General features: G+C 40.5%; 1 protein-coding gene across 1 annotated transcript; it reads right to left on the reverse strand.

Annotated features, from left to right (window-relative positions):
* Positions 1–31: 31 nt before the first annotated feature.
* Positions 32–16,287, reverse strand: LOC145489988 (uncharacterized). The gene is made up of 12 exons (XM_081469080.1): positions 15,138–16,287; positions 12,896–13,063; positions 12,384–12,539; positions 9,962–10,174; positions 8,844–9,509; positions 8,602–8,748; positions 7,887–8,172; positions 6,963–7,726; positions 5,524–5,766; positions 4,905–5,054; positions 3,236–4,491; positions 32–2,944 (listed from the first exon to the last, which is right to left on the reverse strand). Exons 1-12 carry the CDS (start codon positions 16,099–16,101, stop codon positions 2,429–2,431), a joined length of 5,529 nt encoding a protein of 1,842 aa, XP_081325206.1. The 5' UTR covers positions 16,102–16,287; the 3' UTR covers positions 32–2,428.
* Between the last annotated feature and the right edge of the window lie 778 nt (positions 16,288–17,065).

The raw sequence follows: 17,065 nt of genomic DNA on the forward strand, positions 1-17,065 counted from the left end.
ATAATAAATAAATAACTAAACTTTAATTCTAGAAAACTAGTCCTTACGGCAAGAAAATCAGATATTTAACCTTGGAATAACAAACAGTAAAATCAATTTGCCTGATATTCTGGCAAAACAAATCTCCTTTGCGGGGCTATATAAGAAGTTTTCATTCATTATGTTTCGATTTTTAAAAACGTTCGTTTGCGACGAACTCAAAATTGCCACAACAAATCTGACTGATACATGGTTTCTTATACAGATCAAGTAGGCTTGTATCAATATCGTATCATTTCTCTCCCCTCCCCTACGAATTCCTTAGCTCACTCCACCATAGTCGGCAAGTTGGACCCCGCTAATTCGAATTCCCGTTATTTTGAACTTTCCGGCCGTTATTTCAAATTAAAAACCAGGCTTTTAAACCGAGCTGTTTTCTACTGAAACGGTAACCTGTGTCACAACCGCCCTCCCCCGCCTCCACTCCGAAACAGTCCCCACCCTCTGTGAGGTTCCACTAGTCAGGCGCCGGGTTATAAACCTCCCGTCTACATCGACGGGCTTATGAGAAGGATTCAACCAGACGGAAATTTCGATCTGGAGTCGAGCGCACTAACCATGAGGCCACCGCGCCTCCACACTACTTTCTACATAACCTTACTAACAATCCGCAATAGGAAGCATCATGAATCGGGGTAATTTCATTTACTGCGTACAGCTGTTGATTAAGAAACAATATGCCTCCTTTGATCGGTCTAGGGCTAGTGGGGTGGGATAAAAAGGAAGAGATTCTAGTGTTGTAGGCACTGCTTGGTAAACCTTGGTGGTATTTATTTAGTAGTATTTATTTACTTCGAGGTTTCTCGATAGACCCTAGTTCAACTCCTCGGTCGTGCTTGTAAATAGCCACCTGGTCTGCCTCCCGCCAGTTGGGATTTTTAAGCCTCTTATGCTTAGTTGATATATTAATTTGTTTCTTTCAGTGTTTTAAAAGTGGCATGCCTGTGAACTAGCTACTAGGTGAAGCTAAGCCAGTTGACCACTATAAACAACACATTTGAAAACTTTTTTTTTTGAATGTTGAGACACTAGGGCTTGGTCAAGATACTGGCGGATACACACAGGGCAAAAATCATACATTCGTTTTATTTTGAAGCTTAAGCTGTTTCTTTACATACAAAGTAATTATGTACAAATCTAATATACAAGTAAAGCATTATTAAGTATACACATGGTCGTCTCGGTTTACGTTCCTTTCACACACAGTCCCAATATCGTTCCCAGAGCTTGCTTGCTTTTCTTTTGACCAGCGAAAAGAACGCACACTCTGGCCAACTTTCAAATCGGACTTGGACAGAGTCCGAGTTCTTACCGCGCACCGCTGACAAAACGAAAAGAGGGCTCTGAGGACGAAAATGGAAACATCTATTATATAATCATGTTTTAAACTGTAGCATCAGATAAGCGCTTCTCACGAATCTCACCGTCCATGATCTAAAAAAAAAAATGATTGAAATCACAAGCAATAATTTAATAATCTAAATATAATTTTTGAAGATAACGCGTCAAAAATACTCAATAAATAGTTTATAAAAAGGCGTATCAAAGCTGTCTTCATAGTTCCGATAGGGACCAAAATAATTGTTTTTTGTTAAAACAACAACAAACAAACAAGTCAAACATTTAGATTGCTTTCCGAGGATTGCTATTTTGAGGATTCCATAAATTTTAGTATATTTTTTTTGTTTTCACTTCATTGAACTAATCATGTTCAGTTGACCAGAACGTAATATTACCTCTATGGGAATCTGAACACACACATAAGTTTGTCTTCATTACCCGGCAACGGTGAGCAAACTGCCACTAGATCTCGATCGTAAATCGCCTTTACTATTTATATAATTCTCCTAATAGTTAACAAAGTTTCAAGTTCGATATACTTAATTTTTGTCACTGAGGACATTAATTTTTAGACTAAAACTTTTTGAAGCTGAGTGTCAATTCTGAAGCGAGTCGATCAAGGTTTTTCTGATAACAGTTTGATACCTATCATTAGGCACGCACAGAGATAGGCCCATGCGAGAATATGATGAATAACTGTACAAAGAGAGTGATGAGTTGTGACATCCCGTTGCCGGTTTTACGTATAATTAAAACTGTAACAATTTTGATAATTTTAAGCCAAGGTAAAATTTGACGTTCGAGTGAATTCATTCAGTGTTCCTTTCCTAGTATATCTATTTGGCATCAGTTTGTCCAGCATCCCGGATACCAAAGTCCTTGAAGACCAGCGTGCAGATTACCCTGCCTAATGAAAATCAAAACGGGAGATTCCCTATCCCCAGTCCTAACTGTCAGTCGTACAAATCGTCTGTTCATAGCCTTCAGGATAGGCTGTCGCCGCACGCTGCATTTCCATTTTGTTAATTTACACTGTCTTCGTAGACTATCATGATGAATGGTCACACGTTACTGACGACAGTGATGCGTGAAGTTGTTTAAGTTCAGCGATTTCCATTCGCCTTTGCCTGACTTTTTCTCGATATTCCATTACAAACTGCTGTTGCTGCTCTTTGGCATTTTTCAGTTCTGTAATGATGTCCGCAAGATTTTTTTGTGTAAACTCCGTACGTAACCTCTGTATCTCGCTCTGTAGTTCACTCAGCCTCGTGACGTTCACCTGCTGTAGCCTACCAGCTTCTAACACTACGCGATCAACGCGCGCTTTCAAGTTCTTTGCAGCAACATCAGCTTTGTCTGCCTCACTCTTCGCAGAATGAGCATCTCGCAGAGCGTTGGAAGCCAACTTGGAATAGTTTCCTTTACACACGTCAATCTGTCCCTGAGAAGAGGAGTTCATGGCGGTGACGTTCTGTTCGACTTGCCTGAAATAGCTTGCTGTGAACTTGGATTGGCCTGCGTCACGAGAAAGTGCCCTTGCGTCTTCATGAATAATGGACACAGCCTAAGGAAACCAACAAGACGGTTCAGTTGGAATATGAATGAGAAAAGACGTCTTCGTTTAGACAGGTTCACGTTTACTAAAGCAACTAACCAGTACCCCGTGAAACACCCTGATAAAACGGTCCTAATTTGTACAACAGGTTGAATGATAAATATTGAATGAAATATTAAAACCGAGTCGTGCTTGAAAATGAAAGAGTTGCATACTTGACCCGTACAAGTTCTCCTTTAACGAACGACTGCGAGATAGATATCAAGTCAAAAGCCGTCGGTAAAATGTTGCTTCACTTACCTGATTCTCGTCAAGTGAAATATTCCTTGCTTGCTGTGCTAGGTCCAGGCCTCGTTTAGCAGTTGCTAGCGTTGCTTGAAGGGAAGCGTTGATTCCCTGGGCAAACTGAATGGCATTCAAGCTTGTGGTGTTAGCTTCCTTGGCTCGCTGAAGCGACAGGTCAGCAAACTCTTGCGCCTCCTGTGCCTTGGACTCGAAATTCTGCAGTATCTGTAACATTTCTTCAGCGTCTTCAAGAGCCTTGGTGGCAAGTTGTACAGCGTCCATGGCTTCTTGTCTAGCCCTACGTGATTCCTTTAGGATTTCTTGCCCGGTTGAGTCGGCGTTTTCCACACGAAGCATCAAAGCTTGCACCTCTTCGACAGCTAACCCAACTTGTGCAGTTAAATTGGAGTATGTCTGGGTCAGATTCTTGGCTCTTGAGATTACTTCTTGTGCCTGCCTGCTCGCCTGCATCGCCGCTCTTTCAATCTGACTGACCGTGACTGTATTGTTGGGATCCAGCAACATTACCTGTGATGTGGTCTCATTGGCTTGTAACAAGACAGTCGACGCGTTAACAAACAGCTCATAAGCTGTGGAATTCATGGCTTCACCATAGACTTGTATCACATCAACGCGCATTTTCAGTTCATCAAGGGAACTTTCAAGATCGCTTTGCTCATTTACTGCATTTTCAGCCACCGTATTAGCTTCTGCAATCACGGAGTCAGCGTTATTCACTTTACCTTGGATGTTGTAGGCCGTTTCATTTTGACGTGTTGCTGCCGCCGTGAAATTGTCCGCCAGCCCACTGAACCTTGGTACCAGATTGCTGAGATAATCGCTTACAGTTTCAACCTCGAGGACAGCAGGATCGATCGACATGTTGAGAAGATTATTGCTGTAACGCACTTCATCACGAATCTGCGCAATGAGCTGTCTTATTCTTTCCTTATCCTGTTCCACAGTAGTCAAGTTACTAGACAGTTCGTTCACACCAGGTGTGACCTCTTGCATCAAGACTTCTTCCAGTCGATTCAGAGTCTCATTGAGTTGCTTAATCTGCTCCGTTACATTCTTCTCTATTTCTTGCGACTCTTCTGCATCAGAGACCAAACTACTAACGGTGTCATTAGAATTGGCAAGTCTTTGGGCGAATGAGGCGTCCCCGATATGTCCATTTCGTAGACGATCTATTGTGTTGGCTAGGGCAGCTGAGCTTACTCGAAGCTTTTTCACCTCCACGTAGATAAGGCGGTAACACTCAGGACAGTCTAAGAAATGGAATGGAAACATGTTAATAAAATTTAATGTTGTGCAAGTGTCGTCCTTTGTGCATCACTGGATTTTACTGGCATTGCTTTTTCATTTGTTCAAACTGCAAATAGCTAGAATGTTTTCAAATAGTCCCTTTGGGCTGCAAATTGTTTTGGACCAAAATAAATTTAAAAGGGTACATTTTGGAAACACCGGGCAAATTGCCACTTGACAATCTTCGGAATGCTCGTGCAATTTTTTTTTTTTTTTGATATGAGAATCATGATCATCATCTGTTCTCTTGATCTATGCATGCGACGCATACATGTAAGGCGTCTTAGATGGAGAAAAACATCGTAAACTCTTTGGATGCATAGGCAAGAATTTTTTAAACAAGGACGAATCTGGATGTAACCTCCTCCGCACTTACCAACACACCCTCTGCTGGTATTGTATGCGTTCTCGTGGCATCGGTCACACTGCCTACCACCAATTCTTGGTTTACAGGTGCACTGGCCGGTGGTCTCGTTACAAACGGTACTGTTACCGTACAGCGTGTTGGGAAGGACACATTCACAGTCTAAAGCACAAGAAGACGAAAAAAAAAAAAAAAACGAAAGAAACATGAGTTAGGAGACGAATTGCTGGACATCAACGCAAGTAAAACAATGTGATGTTAGGCTAATCATTGTTGATGATGGCAATTTCACCGTAAGTGATTTACGAACAAGTAACCTAAACAAGCAAGAACTAAGGATTTACAATAGTTACTGTATCAACGCACGCCCTGTAATGAGACACTGAAATGCAGTAAAAATTCTCCAACATAAGAATATATAAGCATAAAAAATTTAACATCCACAAGACAAAATGTCTTGCCATTACTTTTGAAGAACGATCTTTTGAACTGGCTTCGTTAGGAATGAAGCAGCCCAATATTGTGTAATTGAAGTTTTAACTTAAAGTACAAGCGACTATTATTTGTATGCTATTTCGTCAGGATGAAAGGCTTTTCCCAACTATAAACCATAATGCAAATATATTATTACCTCGGCAGCCACCAGATGAAGGATTTAACCCAAAGAATCCTGGTATACACCGTCTACAATCAGTTGTGTTGTCCACACCAGGTTGACACCTCTCACAGTGTTCACCCTCAGATCCCATACGACAGTTGTAGCATGTACCATTCTCAGGAAAGCACTCTTGTGAACGACCAGTGCATGAGCACAGTACACATGAGCTGAGAACATTGGGAGTGTTGTTGAGGTTGGGGGACTGGCGAGTGTATCCTACAAGGGGAAGTATGTTAGGAACATGGTAATTTGCACGTTGTAAAATTGTAAAACTACATGCACAGTAATGTGTAGTGTACATTCAGTAGCCTGCGTAGCAGGCGTATAAAGGGGATGGGGTGGGGAGGAGGAAGAGAATTTGGGGAAAAAAACGGAGGAGTGGGGGGAGGGGAGGGCAAAGGACTTGCGCGTAAACAGCTTCATTTGAATCATGTGGTGCCAGAACGACCAAAGGAAAATAGATTTTCAAATGAAAGTTTGAAGTAAAGAAGTAAACTTTACTCCATAAAATCTGCAGCTGCTGTTTTTTTGAATGTCTATCTTTGGTTTTCTTTCTCTTTCACAAACCTTTGTGGGAGTTGCTGACATTACACGGCTTGAAAATTTTCTCACAATGCTTGCAGCTATGAATATTTTTTCATGCCTTCCCGCGTAAAGTCAGTCATGTAGAAAAACGTGCGCCTTATTCTCATTGGCCATTGAACTGACAGCTCTGTTAATCCGATTACCGTAAAACAGTAGGCGGAGATGCAAAAAGAAGCGGCTTTTGTAGCAGGCGTTCCCTTCCCCGAATTCTCTTCCTCCTCCCCCACTCCCTCCCCTTTATACGCCTGCTATGCAGGCTATACATTAAGATGAAAAGGGGATAGCAGTCAAAGAAAGGCATTGACTAATAATTTGCTTAACTATGCGTCTTGGCTGCTGAGAAAACATAAACTTGAACCAACTCTGTGATGGCTTAAATAGTTTTTTGTGCATCCTTTTGTTTGAAGTCACATCAAAACTGCTGCCTTACTCTCCATGACAGGACATGGTAATAAACTTTTTTTCCTGAGAATTGGTCACTATTAGAGTACTACTAGTATAACAAAGGCAACAGCTCCTTGTTGCTTAATAAGTAAACTACTGTGAACACTCTGCAAGATGGACACACTTGGAAGTTCTACCTGTCTGCTTAGAGAGGTGTCCAGCTTAAAGAGTGTTCAGTTAAAGAGAAACAAGTGAAAATTCAGTCGGAACCAGTGAGACACCCATGTCTGACTTAAGGACATGTCTGTCCTACAGTGGTGCCTATTTTAAGAGGGTTGACTGAATAATTAAGCATATGAAAAAAAAAAAATTAATTTCCACACAATGGACCAAGAGATCCAAAACTACATGTATGCCATTAATCTGGTGTCTGTCCGCCCTACCTGAATTGCAAAATCCACATGACAGCTCTGTGTAGTTGTTTGGACATGTGCAATTTTCAACAAATCCCACTTCTTCACCAACACCTTTGGTGGCAGACACCAGTTGAACTTTTATTGTGACATAGCCATTGGCCTTAAAACTTCCATGTATTTCAACATTCGCAATGTCCACCAGAATACTCTGGAGTTTGTAGGCTGTTAAGTTGTTGAGGGCGTAATGTTCATGCAGTCTAGCACGATATTGCTTGTTTGACAAGGATGGTTGAGGTACTATGTTAAAATATGCTGTTTCCCCTTTGGTGTTTGTCAGGGTGACATTCCAAGTTGCATTCAAACTGTCCACATCAGCATAAGTCATGTTCATCTCTAACAACTGACCATAAGAATGGAGTTGGTTACCTTCAAAGTTTTCTATTAAAGTCAACTTGATAAAACTGTTGGGTGGAAATGTGATTTCAACAGTGTCACCATCATTCAAACTCTTCATTGTAGTATTTTCAGACTTGTCAACCTTATAAATGATCTCTGGTGAGAAATCAGCTGTTATGTAGGATTTAACAAAGCCTTGAGCTGAAGAGCAAACATCAGATCGACCAAAACAGAAGCATGGGGAGCACCCATCTGGATTGTTTGGGTCACTATTGTACGTTCCATTCTTGCACATCCCACACTTATTTCCTTCAGCGTTGGACTTGCATGTACAGATCCCTGTGTTTAGATGACATTGCAGTGAACTAGAGCCTCCCTCATGGCAGTTACATGGCCTAGAAAGCACATAAAAGGATGACTTATCAATACAAAGACTGATTCTGATCTGTCTTCGTTTTATTGTTTAGAAGCAACCATTTGAAATGAGAGCGTTGTTTTAACAAAGAAGAAGCACCTAAGTGAGGAGTGATGTTCATTTTCATCGTCAATACTTACTGGCATCCCTCTGATGTAAAATTGAAGAAGTTTTCACGACACATGTCACATTTAGTACCAGTGGTGCTGTTTTTACAAGGACAGACTCCATTCCTGTCACATTGAAGATCTGCAGAGCCACTTGCATTGCAGTTGCACTCAACGCATCCCTGTCCTGTGTGAAAACCATAGTAGTTTGCATCACATCTGCTGCAGGTTCTTGTCACAACACCAGACCTACATGGGCACTGTCCAGTCACAGGATCACAAACCAGATCTGAGGATCCCAGCTCACTGCAGTTACAAGCTGAAAAGAGGAAAACCCACACAGATGTTATTGACAGTAGATAGATATATTGATTCAACTGAGGCCTCAAGCTCAAGGCCTCAATGAATCAATATATCTTTCTCAATCCAAAATGCTACTGAAAGACAACTTTAAATGTCATTGACAGTGTTTCGACAAGTTCATCCATGCAAATATATGGTGACTTTTTGAGGGTGAGGGTAGGTTAAGCCATCTTTTACACATGTGGTCATGTAACCTTTCTTCTATCCTGCAACCCAGCTATTACTCTGGGGTACAGTGCAAATGGTGGTCACTCATATTTGTACACAGATGTGAACAAGGATAACCATTGTTAAATAAATTCATCCATACCCACACACTGAAATGGGGTGCCTTGAAGTCCCTAATGACAGCAGTTAAAGAACCATTTAACTACACATAAAGTACCTGTACATCCACTATCAGTGAAGTTGAAGAAGCCTGGTAGGCAACGATCACATGACTGTCCTGTTACTCCTGGCTTGCAATGACACTGACCTCCAAGCTGTTGACAAGTTGTGCCATTCTCAGTTCCTGTACTGTTACATGAACAAGCTGCAAGAATTAAATGTAGCAACATAAAATACTTGTATGTGTACATGAGTTTTATTTACCCTTTCATTAGAATTTTGAATAGAAATAATACTTACCAATAGCTCCATCAAATACTTCAGCCATGGTGGAGAAAGTGACATTTCTGCAGATGTCAGAGCTATTTTGTGATCCAGCAATGGTGGTAGAATTGCTCCAGCAATCGTCGATCTGCTGTAAAGTCATACCATGAACAGAGCTATTATAAATCCTGACTTCTCTCACATTTGGAAGCAAGCCTAATGAATCTATTTGTATCGTTGAGTTTGGGTACATTCCACTGACATATGTCAAGTTCAAATGGTACTCTTGGCTGCTAAGAAATGAAACAGCTTCTTGGGATATCCAGGCTAACCCAGCTCCGTGGGGTAATTGAGAAATTGTAAAGTTATTTGTTTTGTGACACGCTGATGCATTGCATGAACTTATGGAGAGCCTCAGTGTTATGTTGGCGTCTTTGATGCTGGTGTAACGAATGACTACATAGTAGTCACTGAAGCTTGTGGATAGGTTAACAGTGAAAGAAATGAACTGACTGAATCCAATCTTTCCATATCCTCTGCCAGTAAATACTTGGTCTACTCCAGTGAAGTAAGAAGTTGCTTCATAACTTCCCATGGCATCTTCAGCTTCATATTTCAGATGATAAAAAGAGGCAACATAGAACCCCTTACTAACTTCGGTACAACGCTTTCCTTGAATATGACTTCGACACAAGCAAGTTCCTAAACAAGAGAAAGTAGTGTTCAGTCCACAAACAGTTGCAGAGTTAGCCACTGCTCTTTAACATCGTTTGCCATTACAATTTTATAAATGAAAACTATACTATGTTTAGCATAATTTCCAAGTTCTTTTTACTTGTGAGCTTTAAACAAAATTAGTAGTCTCAAAAGTGATCAGCTAATAGTAGTGGATAGTGGAACAAAGAGCATTTTGTAATATATTAAACACATATGTGTTGTTTTATTTGGCCAAAAAATGGCAAGTAATACACACATACATGTACATTTCTACCATATATATCCAACAAAATTGATCTGTATATAAAACTAGGACTGTAATATTTTTACATCTCTAAACTACCCATATCACAGCTACAGCCTACTTAATATTGAAGGAAGTGTTCAAGAAGGACCAGTTATATAATTTTAACAAGACAAAAATTTTTGAAACAAACCATTTATTTTTTCACAGATATCCTCAATGCTTCCTCCATAATCACAGTCACACTGAAGACAATCCACTTCAACAGATTTAGGAAATGAGTAGAAACCATCTTTGCACTCAGAGCAAGTATGTTGATGAATATTTTCCTTGCAAGGGCATTGGCCTAAATCTTGATTACAGCTTAAACTTCCATTTTTAGTGCCATTTCCATTGCACTTGCATTCTGGAGTAAAATTTTCAAAATCACATGTCAAAACTACAGAACTAGATGCTGACGTCAACCAGCAAACAGTTAGGAAATAATTATAAGAAAATACTTTTGAAAGAATTGTTACACTAGTGGGGGGTGGGGGACAGGGGGGCGGGAGCCCGGGAGAATAGGGGGCGGGAGGGCTACGGGAGGCAGAAGAGGAAAGGGCGGGAAGTGGGAGTTCTAAGAGGGCGGGAAGCGGGAGAGAAATGCGAAATGCTAATTTTTTTAATTCAACAATGCGTTAGAATACTTTCAAAACAAGAACTCAAAATATATTTGACTTGCATTTAATGTCTTCTCAGTCACTTCTGAGACTTCTGAGCAAACAAGCAAATGAAAATTTGCGCTTGGGCTGAAAAATAGGCTTACTTCCGGTCAAATAGTAAACCCGTTTACAGTGGTTACGTCATAGGTCATGAAATGTCAAGCGGCATTAGTGCACGTGTGTTGCGTAAGCTGTTAAATATTGCAAAAAGGTGAGACGAGCAGGCGATCTCAAATCAATGTCGTCCAAGACAATTTTATTAGGTCTCAGTATTTTTCGGTGCAGCAGTGAAAGGTCCGTGCATGGAAGACCTTCTTGGGAGCTTGCTCCTTACGCCCGTGAATCAGAACGGACCAAAGATTTCACCGCATGGCATAGAGATGCCTCAACTGAATGCTGCTTTAATGAGCACGCTGGAGAGTGTGTAGTGGTTTGTTTTACGTCTCAGTTTTTTGTTTTAGACAAGTTGAAATCGATTCCAATTAGACTAGGCGGACAAACAGCTTGGGAAGCAGTCAGGAACAACTTCATCGAAAACAAAGAAAAGATTGCTTCTAAAGATTATGAATTGCACGGTAGGTGTGCTACCCTGTTTTGTTAGCCATTGTTTAATAACTTACCACAGCAATCGTTAGACTTAACATATATTTTGAGTTTTTCCTTGTTTCCTCGCATTTGCTAACACTGTAGATACTGTATCACACGATAACTCTCTAAAACACAACAGCACCAAATTTCTAAATTCTTAAAGATTTTGCATGTGTACATTGGCTAGAGGAAATTGCCAGTGAGTCCAGATACGCATATCTGAAATCCGCCTGGGACGTTTGGCTGCAATTCCGTCAAATCCTACTTCCATGATTTAATTGTCTGATCCCAATAAACGCCGGACTGGTTACTGGAAATCCGTATACTTTATCAGAACAAGATACAATTTAGAATTATCTTTTGAGACCGTCGTCACTGAAAACGGATTTCAGAAACAAATCTGAAGAGCCGATGAAAATGGACTGAAATGGTGAAACTCAAAGAAGATAAACAAGTAGGTCAAAAATTCATTGAATTGAAACATATGGCAGTGGTAATCTTGTTAAATTATTTAAAAACAAAGGAAATGCTTGAGAATTGCGAAGCTAAATGACTAGAATGTGTTTTGACTCTGCCAATTTACAGGGGATGGGAGCAGCACTGAAAAGGGCGGGAGGCGGGAGATAAAGGTACGGGAAGCGGGAGAGCAGGGTACGGGAGGCGGGAGGTTCTGACCCCCCTGTCCCCCCCCCCCCCCCACACACTATCTATAACCAGTTTTTTTCTTGCACATAGCAAGAGAAGAACGGCGATGGCTTCTATCACAAGCAACCTACATAATTTGTCATACATTTTGCTCTCTCCATAATTGTTTTTTAATACCAACTGTATTTTAAAGAAAGCCTTGCTGGTTACAGTTAAGATCACTTGATCAGGCTAGAAGCCGACTGCTGGCTATTTTCACCAACTGAAAGAGGGCTTATCATCAGCTGAAATTTCTGCAAAACCATAAACTTGGGCAATTCTGAAGGTAAAAAGGTCAGAAAAGCCTAAGCCTGGTAATGAGCTAGGTTAGTCTTTTCTTCGCTAGATCTGTGCTTGATAATTTCAGAGTCAGTCAAATGTGTAAGTACCAACATTCAACTGTTCTAAATATAAATAATACTTTATTTATGTACTGAAAGTGTTACAATTGTTTAAATGATTTTTGTAGGGTAATGTTATCAGTTTTTGTTGAAACATTCTGTGTTGTAGTTTCACAAGTAGTGTATTTTGTCATTAATTACTGTACCGAATCTCACAAATACGAACAAGCTATATGACAGGTTTCTTAAAATATTATGATTATTGTAATTATGCAAACACCCTCCGTCCAGAGTCACTTACCACGACAATCTCCAATAGGAGGTAATTGAAAGCCCCAGAAAGTGTCTTCACATCCATCACACTGCCGACCTGTCACATTTTGCTTGCATTCACACTGTCCTGTTGTTTGATTGCATGTACCATTGTTTGTGATTCCAAACATGAAGCAGTTACAGGCTGAAATGAACAATGGAATGTTAACAAGTCTGTAAATGTACCCACTCACCAGCAGTTATCCTTCAGATAAAATAAAAACCATAAGATGACGAAATGCCTGACTAGTAAAATTTACGATTCATTTTGGAAGAAAATGCCAACCTATATTGTTTTATGCTATAAAACCCTTAAAATCAATAATACTTTCATGGCCTGCTTACTTTTGGCTATGATTGGTAGGTTCAAACAAATTAATGTTTTAATGAAAACTTGATGTTACAGAGGAAAAGGTGGCTTATTCAATAAAAGAAAGATTGAACAAGCTGTATTTTTAAAGTATAAATATGAAAACAATGCTGCACTAAAAAGGTACTCACGTAGACACACTTCAGGATCATCAAGGGGCTTGCTCATGTTGCGATAGAACTTGACCACGCACTGCTCACAGAACATCCCTGTGGTGTTGTGGTAACAGTTGTCACAGATACCATGGTCTAGACTCTTATTATAATGGCAGCTATCAGCGTGTTTGTAACATTGGCATGCTGAGAAATAAGGAAAAATAAATTAAACCATGCCAACTACAACACTAACAGTTATGACTCATAATCAGAGTGTAATTTGGTAACTAAATAAGCTTAATCATGCTAAAAGAAAGTCCCTTCTGTAGGATCTTAAGTTTAAAACTCTGCCAAAGATATATTAATCAAATCAAGGTGAAAAGAGTAAGTTATAAAAATCTCCAGTTTCTGTAACATGAAGCAACTAGGAGTGTTTCAACTCCCTCTGTCATAATCAACGTCCATTGTTCGCTGGTACCTACTGTCCACCCTATTGCCTTCAGCAGAGAGAGGGTCTGTGAGAGTGAGCACACAATGACCTGGCCCGGGCTTGTGCCTTGACCACTAGGTCTGGGCTGCAGCTCAGTAGTAACGACTAGGCCACCCCACTTTCCACTGATGTTTCGGTACATTTGCCATTTCTCTGTTTTTTATCATACAGTCAAACCTCTCTACAACGGCCTCCTTGGGAAAAGACAAAAGCGGCTGCTATACAGAGGTGGCCGTTATGGGGAAGTAGGGGTGTGAACGTTCAACTGTATTTATATGAAAACACATAGTTTGCATCTAAAGTACATTTTTCAAATCGAAAAAAGTACCTATTTGAAAATCATGCATGTAGGATGAAAATGGGTCTCTAATGTATGGGTCTTATAATGGTGGCAGCAATTAATGTGCTCCCATAGGAAGGAATGTGGAGGCATGTGGCCTCATGGTTAGTGCGCTCGTCTCTGGATCAAGCAGTCCGGGTTCAAGCCCTCGCCAGGGACGTTGTGTTGTGTTCTTGGGGACGACACTACTCTCACAGTGCCTCTCTTCACCCAGGTGTACAAATGGGTACCAGCAAATTCAATGCTGGGGGTCACCCTGCGATAGACTATCCCATCCAAGGAGGAGTAAAAATATTCCTTGTCACTTAATGCTACAGAAACCAGGATATTAGCAACAGCTTGACGGGCCACTTGGCTTGTATGCAGACTTTACTCATAGGAAGGAAAAAGGCCCTAAAAAGGCAGTAGTGCCTAGATACAAGCATGCAAGCAGACGAGTGCCATTCTTATTAATAAAATTTAGCTCAGCGTACAAATCTTTGACATATTTACATAAAGAAAATATCGCTGACATGTGTATTTTTACATTTCATAATGAAACGTGTCTCAATTTTCCAACCAGCAGCTATTTCTTCACTTTTTCAAGAACTGAAACCACAAATGACCTTGTGAGCCACTTTGCTGTATCTGCTTGTGTACAATAAACAGTATAACGGTAATTGATATCCGAATTCCATTATCGTCAGGGTTAAAATTCTTCTGCGTTGACTTGTGACACGTACAATGTCGTACTTCAAAGCATTCAGATAAGTTGCAATCCAAACCCAACCGCACGCAAATTAAAATAAACATCGTACTGCGAGAAAACCCTAAGAATTTTATTTCATCTTTCTCCACAAATGATAAGTTAACGGCTAAATATTGTAAAACTCAAAAGGAACGCGTAATCTCTACGATGCAAAGCTGCAGACAATAGAACTTAAACTCAATCCAAATTTGCACATCGCACGAGGTTTAGGAAGATTGAAAACATTTCGAACATTTTCACGAAACGATTTCCTTACGATTTATTGCCAAGCAGCTCTCAGACATTGGTGCATTACCCCAGAAGAAACTGAATTCTTTACGAAACGAAATCTTTTGCTAGAGTGCCAATCCCCCATGGGTTTTCGACAACAGAGCCTTCGGCATCAAACTGCGTTATTCAAACGATTCAAAGAAAACAAAGCTCATTGAATAAACTAAGCAGCTGATAACAGATTTTTTCTGCGAAAATTGCCAAGAAGCCATCCTTAATGTGAATTTTACCAACTACTGGTTGGCGCCACAACATCGATGTTTAGTAATATACAGAATCAATACGATAACGAGGCGGCATTTGTGCCACTCGAACGTCCATATATCCCTTGCGGATCAAAACACCGCCTAATAAATATGTAGCTGTTCTAGAGTATCAGAATATGTAGAATCCAATATTCATATGACTTGTGTTATTGCTAAGTACATACCTTCACACGGATTAGGTTCACTGTCAGAAGTGGCTGGCATCCAAGTCTTGTTGTTATACAGTGGTTGACACCTTTCACAATCTTCACCTTCGGTGTTGTGGCAACAATCGCAGTCCTTGCCGACGAAATTTGGGGAATCGCAATACTCTCCGTGCCCGTGGCACTGACAGCGAGCATTCACTCGCAAGTCTGAGATACCGTAGAAGTATTGATTAAAAATGTTCTCGACTTTATTGTCCACGTTTTCCAGCCCGTCTGTACCGGGATATAACATCTGTAACCGAAGATCAGTGGCAGTGAAATACTCTTGAAGCGTCCTGTTCCAAAAGTCATCCTTGGTATAACGCCGTAAGGTATCGAAAAACACAAAGCCATTTTCTTGAGGAGTCGTTTCGCTGTATTCCTCTACGCAGTGGAGACTAAAGTCACCGTCCGTTATGCTTTCCACTGGCGTGCTCGGTATGCCGAATCGATCATTACAGTCGTCTGCATAGTATTGCAAAGGCGACCATGTCATGCCCTTATCCATGGACCTTTCGAGAATCATTTTATAGGGCCGAGGAGACTTGAAAGTGACACGAATTTCTCCAGTGAGTGCATAGCTCTTGTTGAAGGAAATCGTCACGTTTACCTTCAAAGGCTCGTCCGTGAAGTTGTTGTTAATGTACCATTCCCACCATGTCACGGACTGCCAACTCGTTCCAAGATTACCATCAGTCATTTTCTCCACCGTGTGTGTGGTTCTGTTGCACATAAAACACTGGTTGAGAGGTTTAAGACGGCAATACTCAGCCGGTGGATCGCCACACGTACTCGTAGCATTCACCGTGTGGTCCACTAAACGCGCTGCATTCACGGGTCCGGGCATACATACTCCAGCTGATGAACATTCGCAAGACACCTCCGTGATAAACGCCGCTACGATTGAACATATGATCGTGATGATCTGTTTCCTTGGGGCCATGATCTCTCCTTCGATACCGCAATGATCCGATCGCTCTGGTTACTTGCCTCTAATGTGACTCAGTTAGCTTGTTTTTGATAAGATCTAACTCGATTACAACAACTCACCAACTAACACCACATGTAAAAGTTTTGAAGTCCGTTGTTTAAGCTTTAAAGCATAAAGGAACGTAGATTCCGGTTGGTTTCCTTTGTTACAAATGGTTGCTATGGTTACATGATGCACATAATTGCATGACCTCATTTCAAACAGCCATAACATTGACATAGGATTTAGAAGGCAAGGAAATACTTCTTTCGTTTAGTAGACTTCGCTAAAAACATAGATCAACGTACTTTAAGATCAAGTAAATCGGGTTATTAAACAGACTGTTGTTCTGTGCCGTTTGGAAAAAGTAAAAAAAAAAAAACATTGTTTACACGACTACGGTTGGGGACGTATTGAGCGTCTCCCCAAAGTGTTTTGTAAGAGATGCCAAAAGGGAGAAGTCGTGAGTCAGTGAGTCAGACGTTGAAAATAGTAAGACATATCTACTTTCCAAGTTGCAAACGCCAGAAATAATGAATATACAGCGTAGAGTTCCGAAATCAAAGTAACGATCCCATTACTTTTGAATTTTCGTAATTTTTTTTACTTAGGCATTCGCTACTGTAACATTAACGTGTCCCGAAACATCACGGCAAATTAGGTGTAAGCATAAAGTAAACACCGGCCCTATCCCCCACTCGGAGGCAAGGAACTAAGCATAAAGTAAAGAAAGTATTTCTGGTTTACAGCCAAACTACGGTAATTTGGAGAGGAAAAGAATATTGCATACTGAAAACGTGAAAACGTGTGCGAACGTGTCATGATCGGTTTTGATTTATTTTCGAGTGGATAAGAAAGATTCTTTAAACCAGTCTCTAAGGTCACTAAAGTCATAAAGAAACAAAACAAAAAACTTAAAAAACAGCAAAGAATAATT

The sequence above is a fragment of the Orbicella franksi genome, chromosome 1 (genome assembly GCF_964199315.1).
Source record: "Orbicella franksi chromosome 1, jaOrbFran1.1, whole genome shotgun sequence".
Classification (NCBI taxonomy): domain Eukaryota; kingdom Metazoa; phylum Cnidaria; class Anthozoa; order Scleractinia; family Merulinidae; genus Orbicella; species Orbicella franksi.

Excerpts from the sequence above, each read along its gene's own strand:
- LOC145489988 (XM_081469080.1), bottom strand. The coding sequence starts at position 16,101 with ATGGCCCCAAGGAAACAGATCATCACGATCATATGTTCAATCGTAGCG. Across the intron at positions 8,173-8,601 it reads CACTGATAGTGGATGTACAG|CTTGTAACTGCAGTGAGCTG; the intron begins GTACTTTATGTG and ends TCCTCTTTTCAG. Across the intron at positions 5,055-5,523 it reads TTCATCTGGTGGCTGCCGAG|ACTGTGAATGTGTCCTTCCC; the intron begins GTAATAATATAT and ends CTTGTGCTTTAG.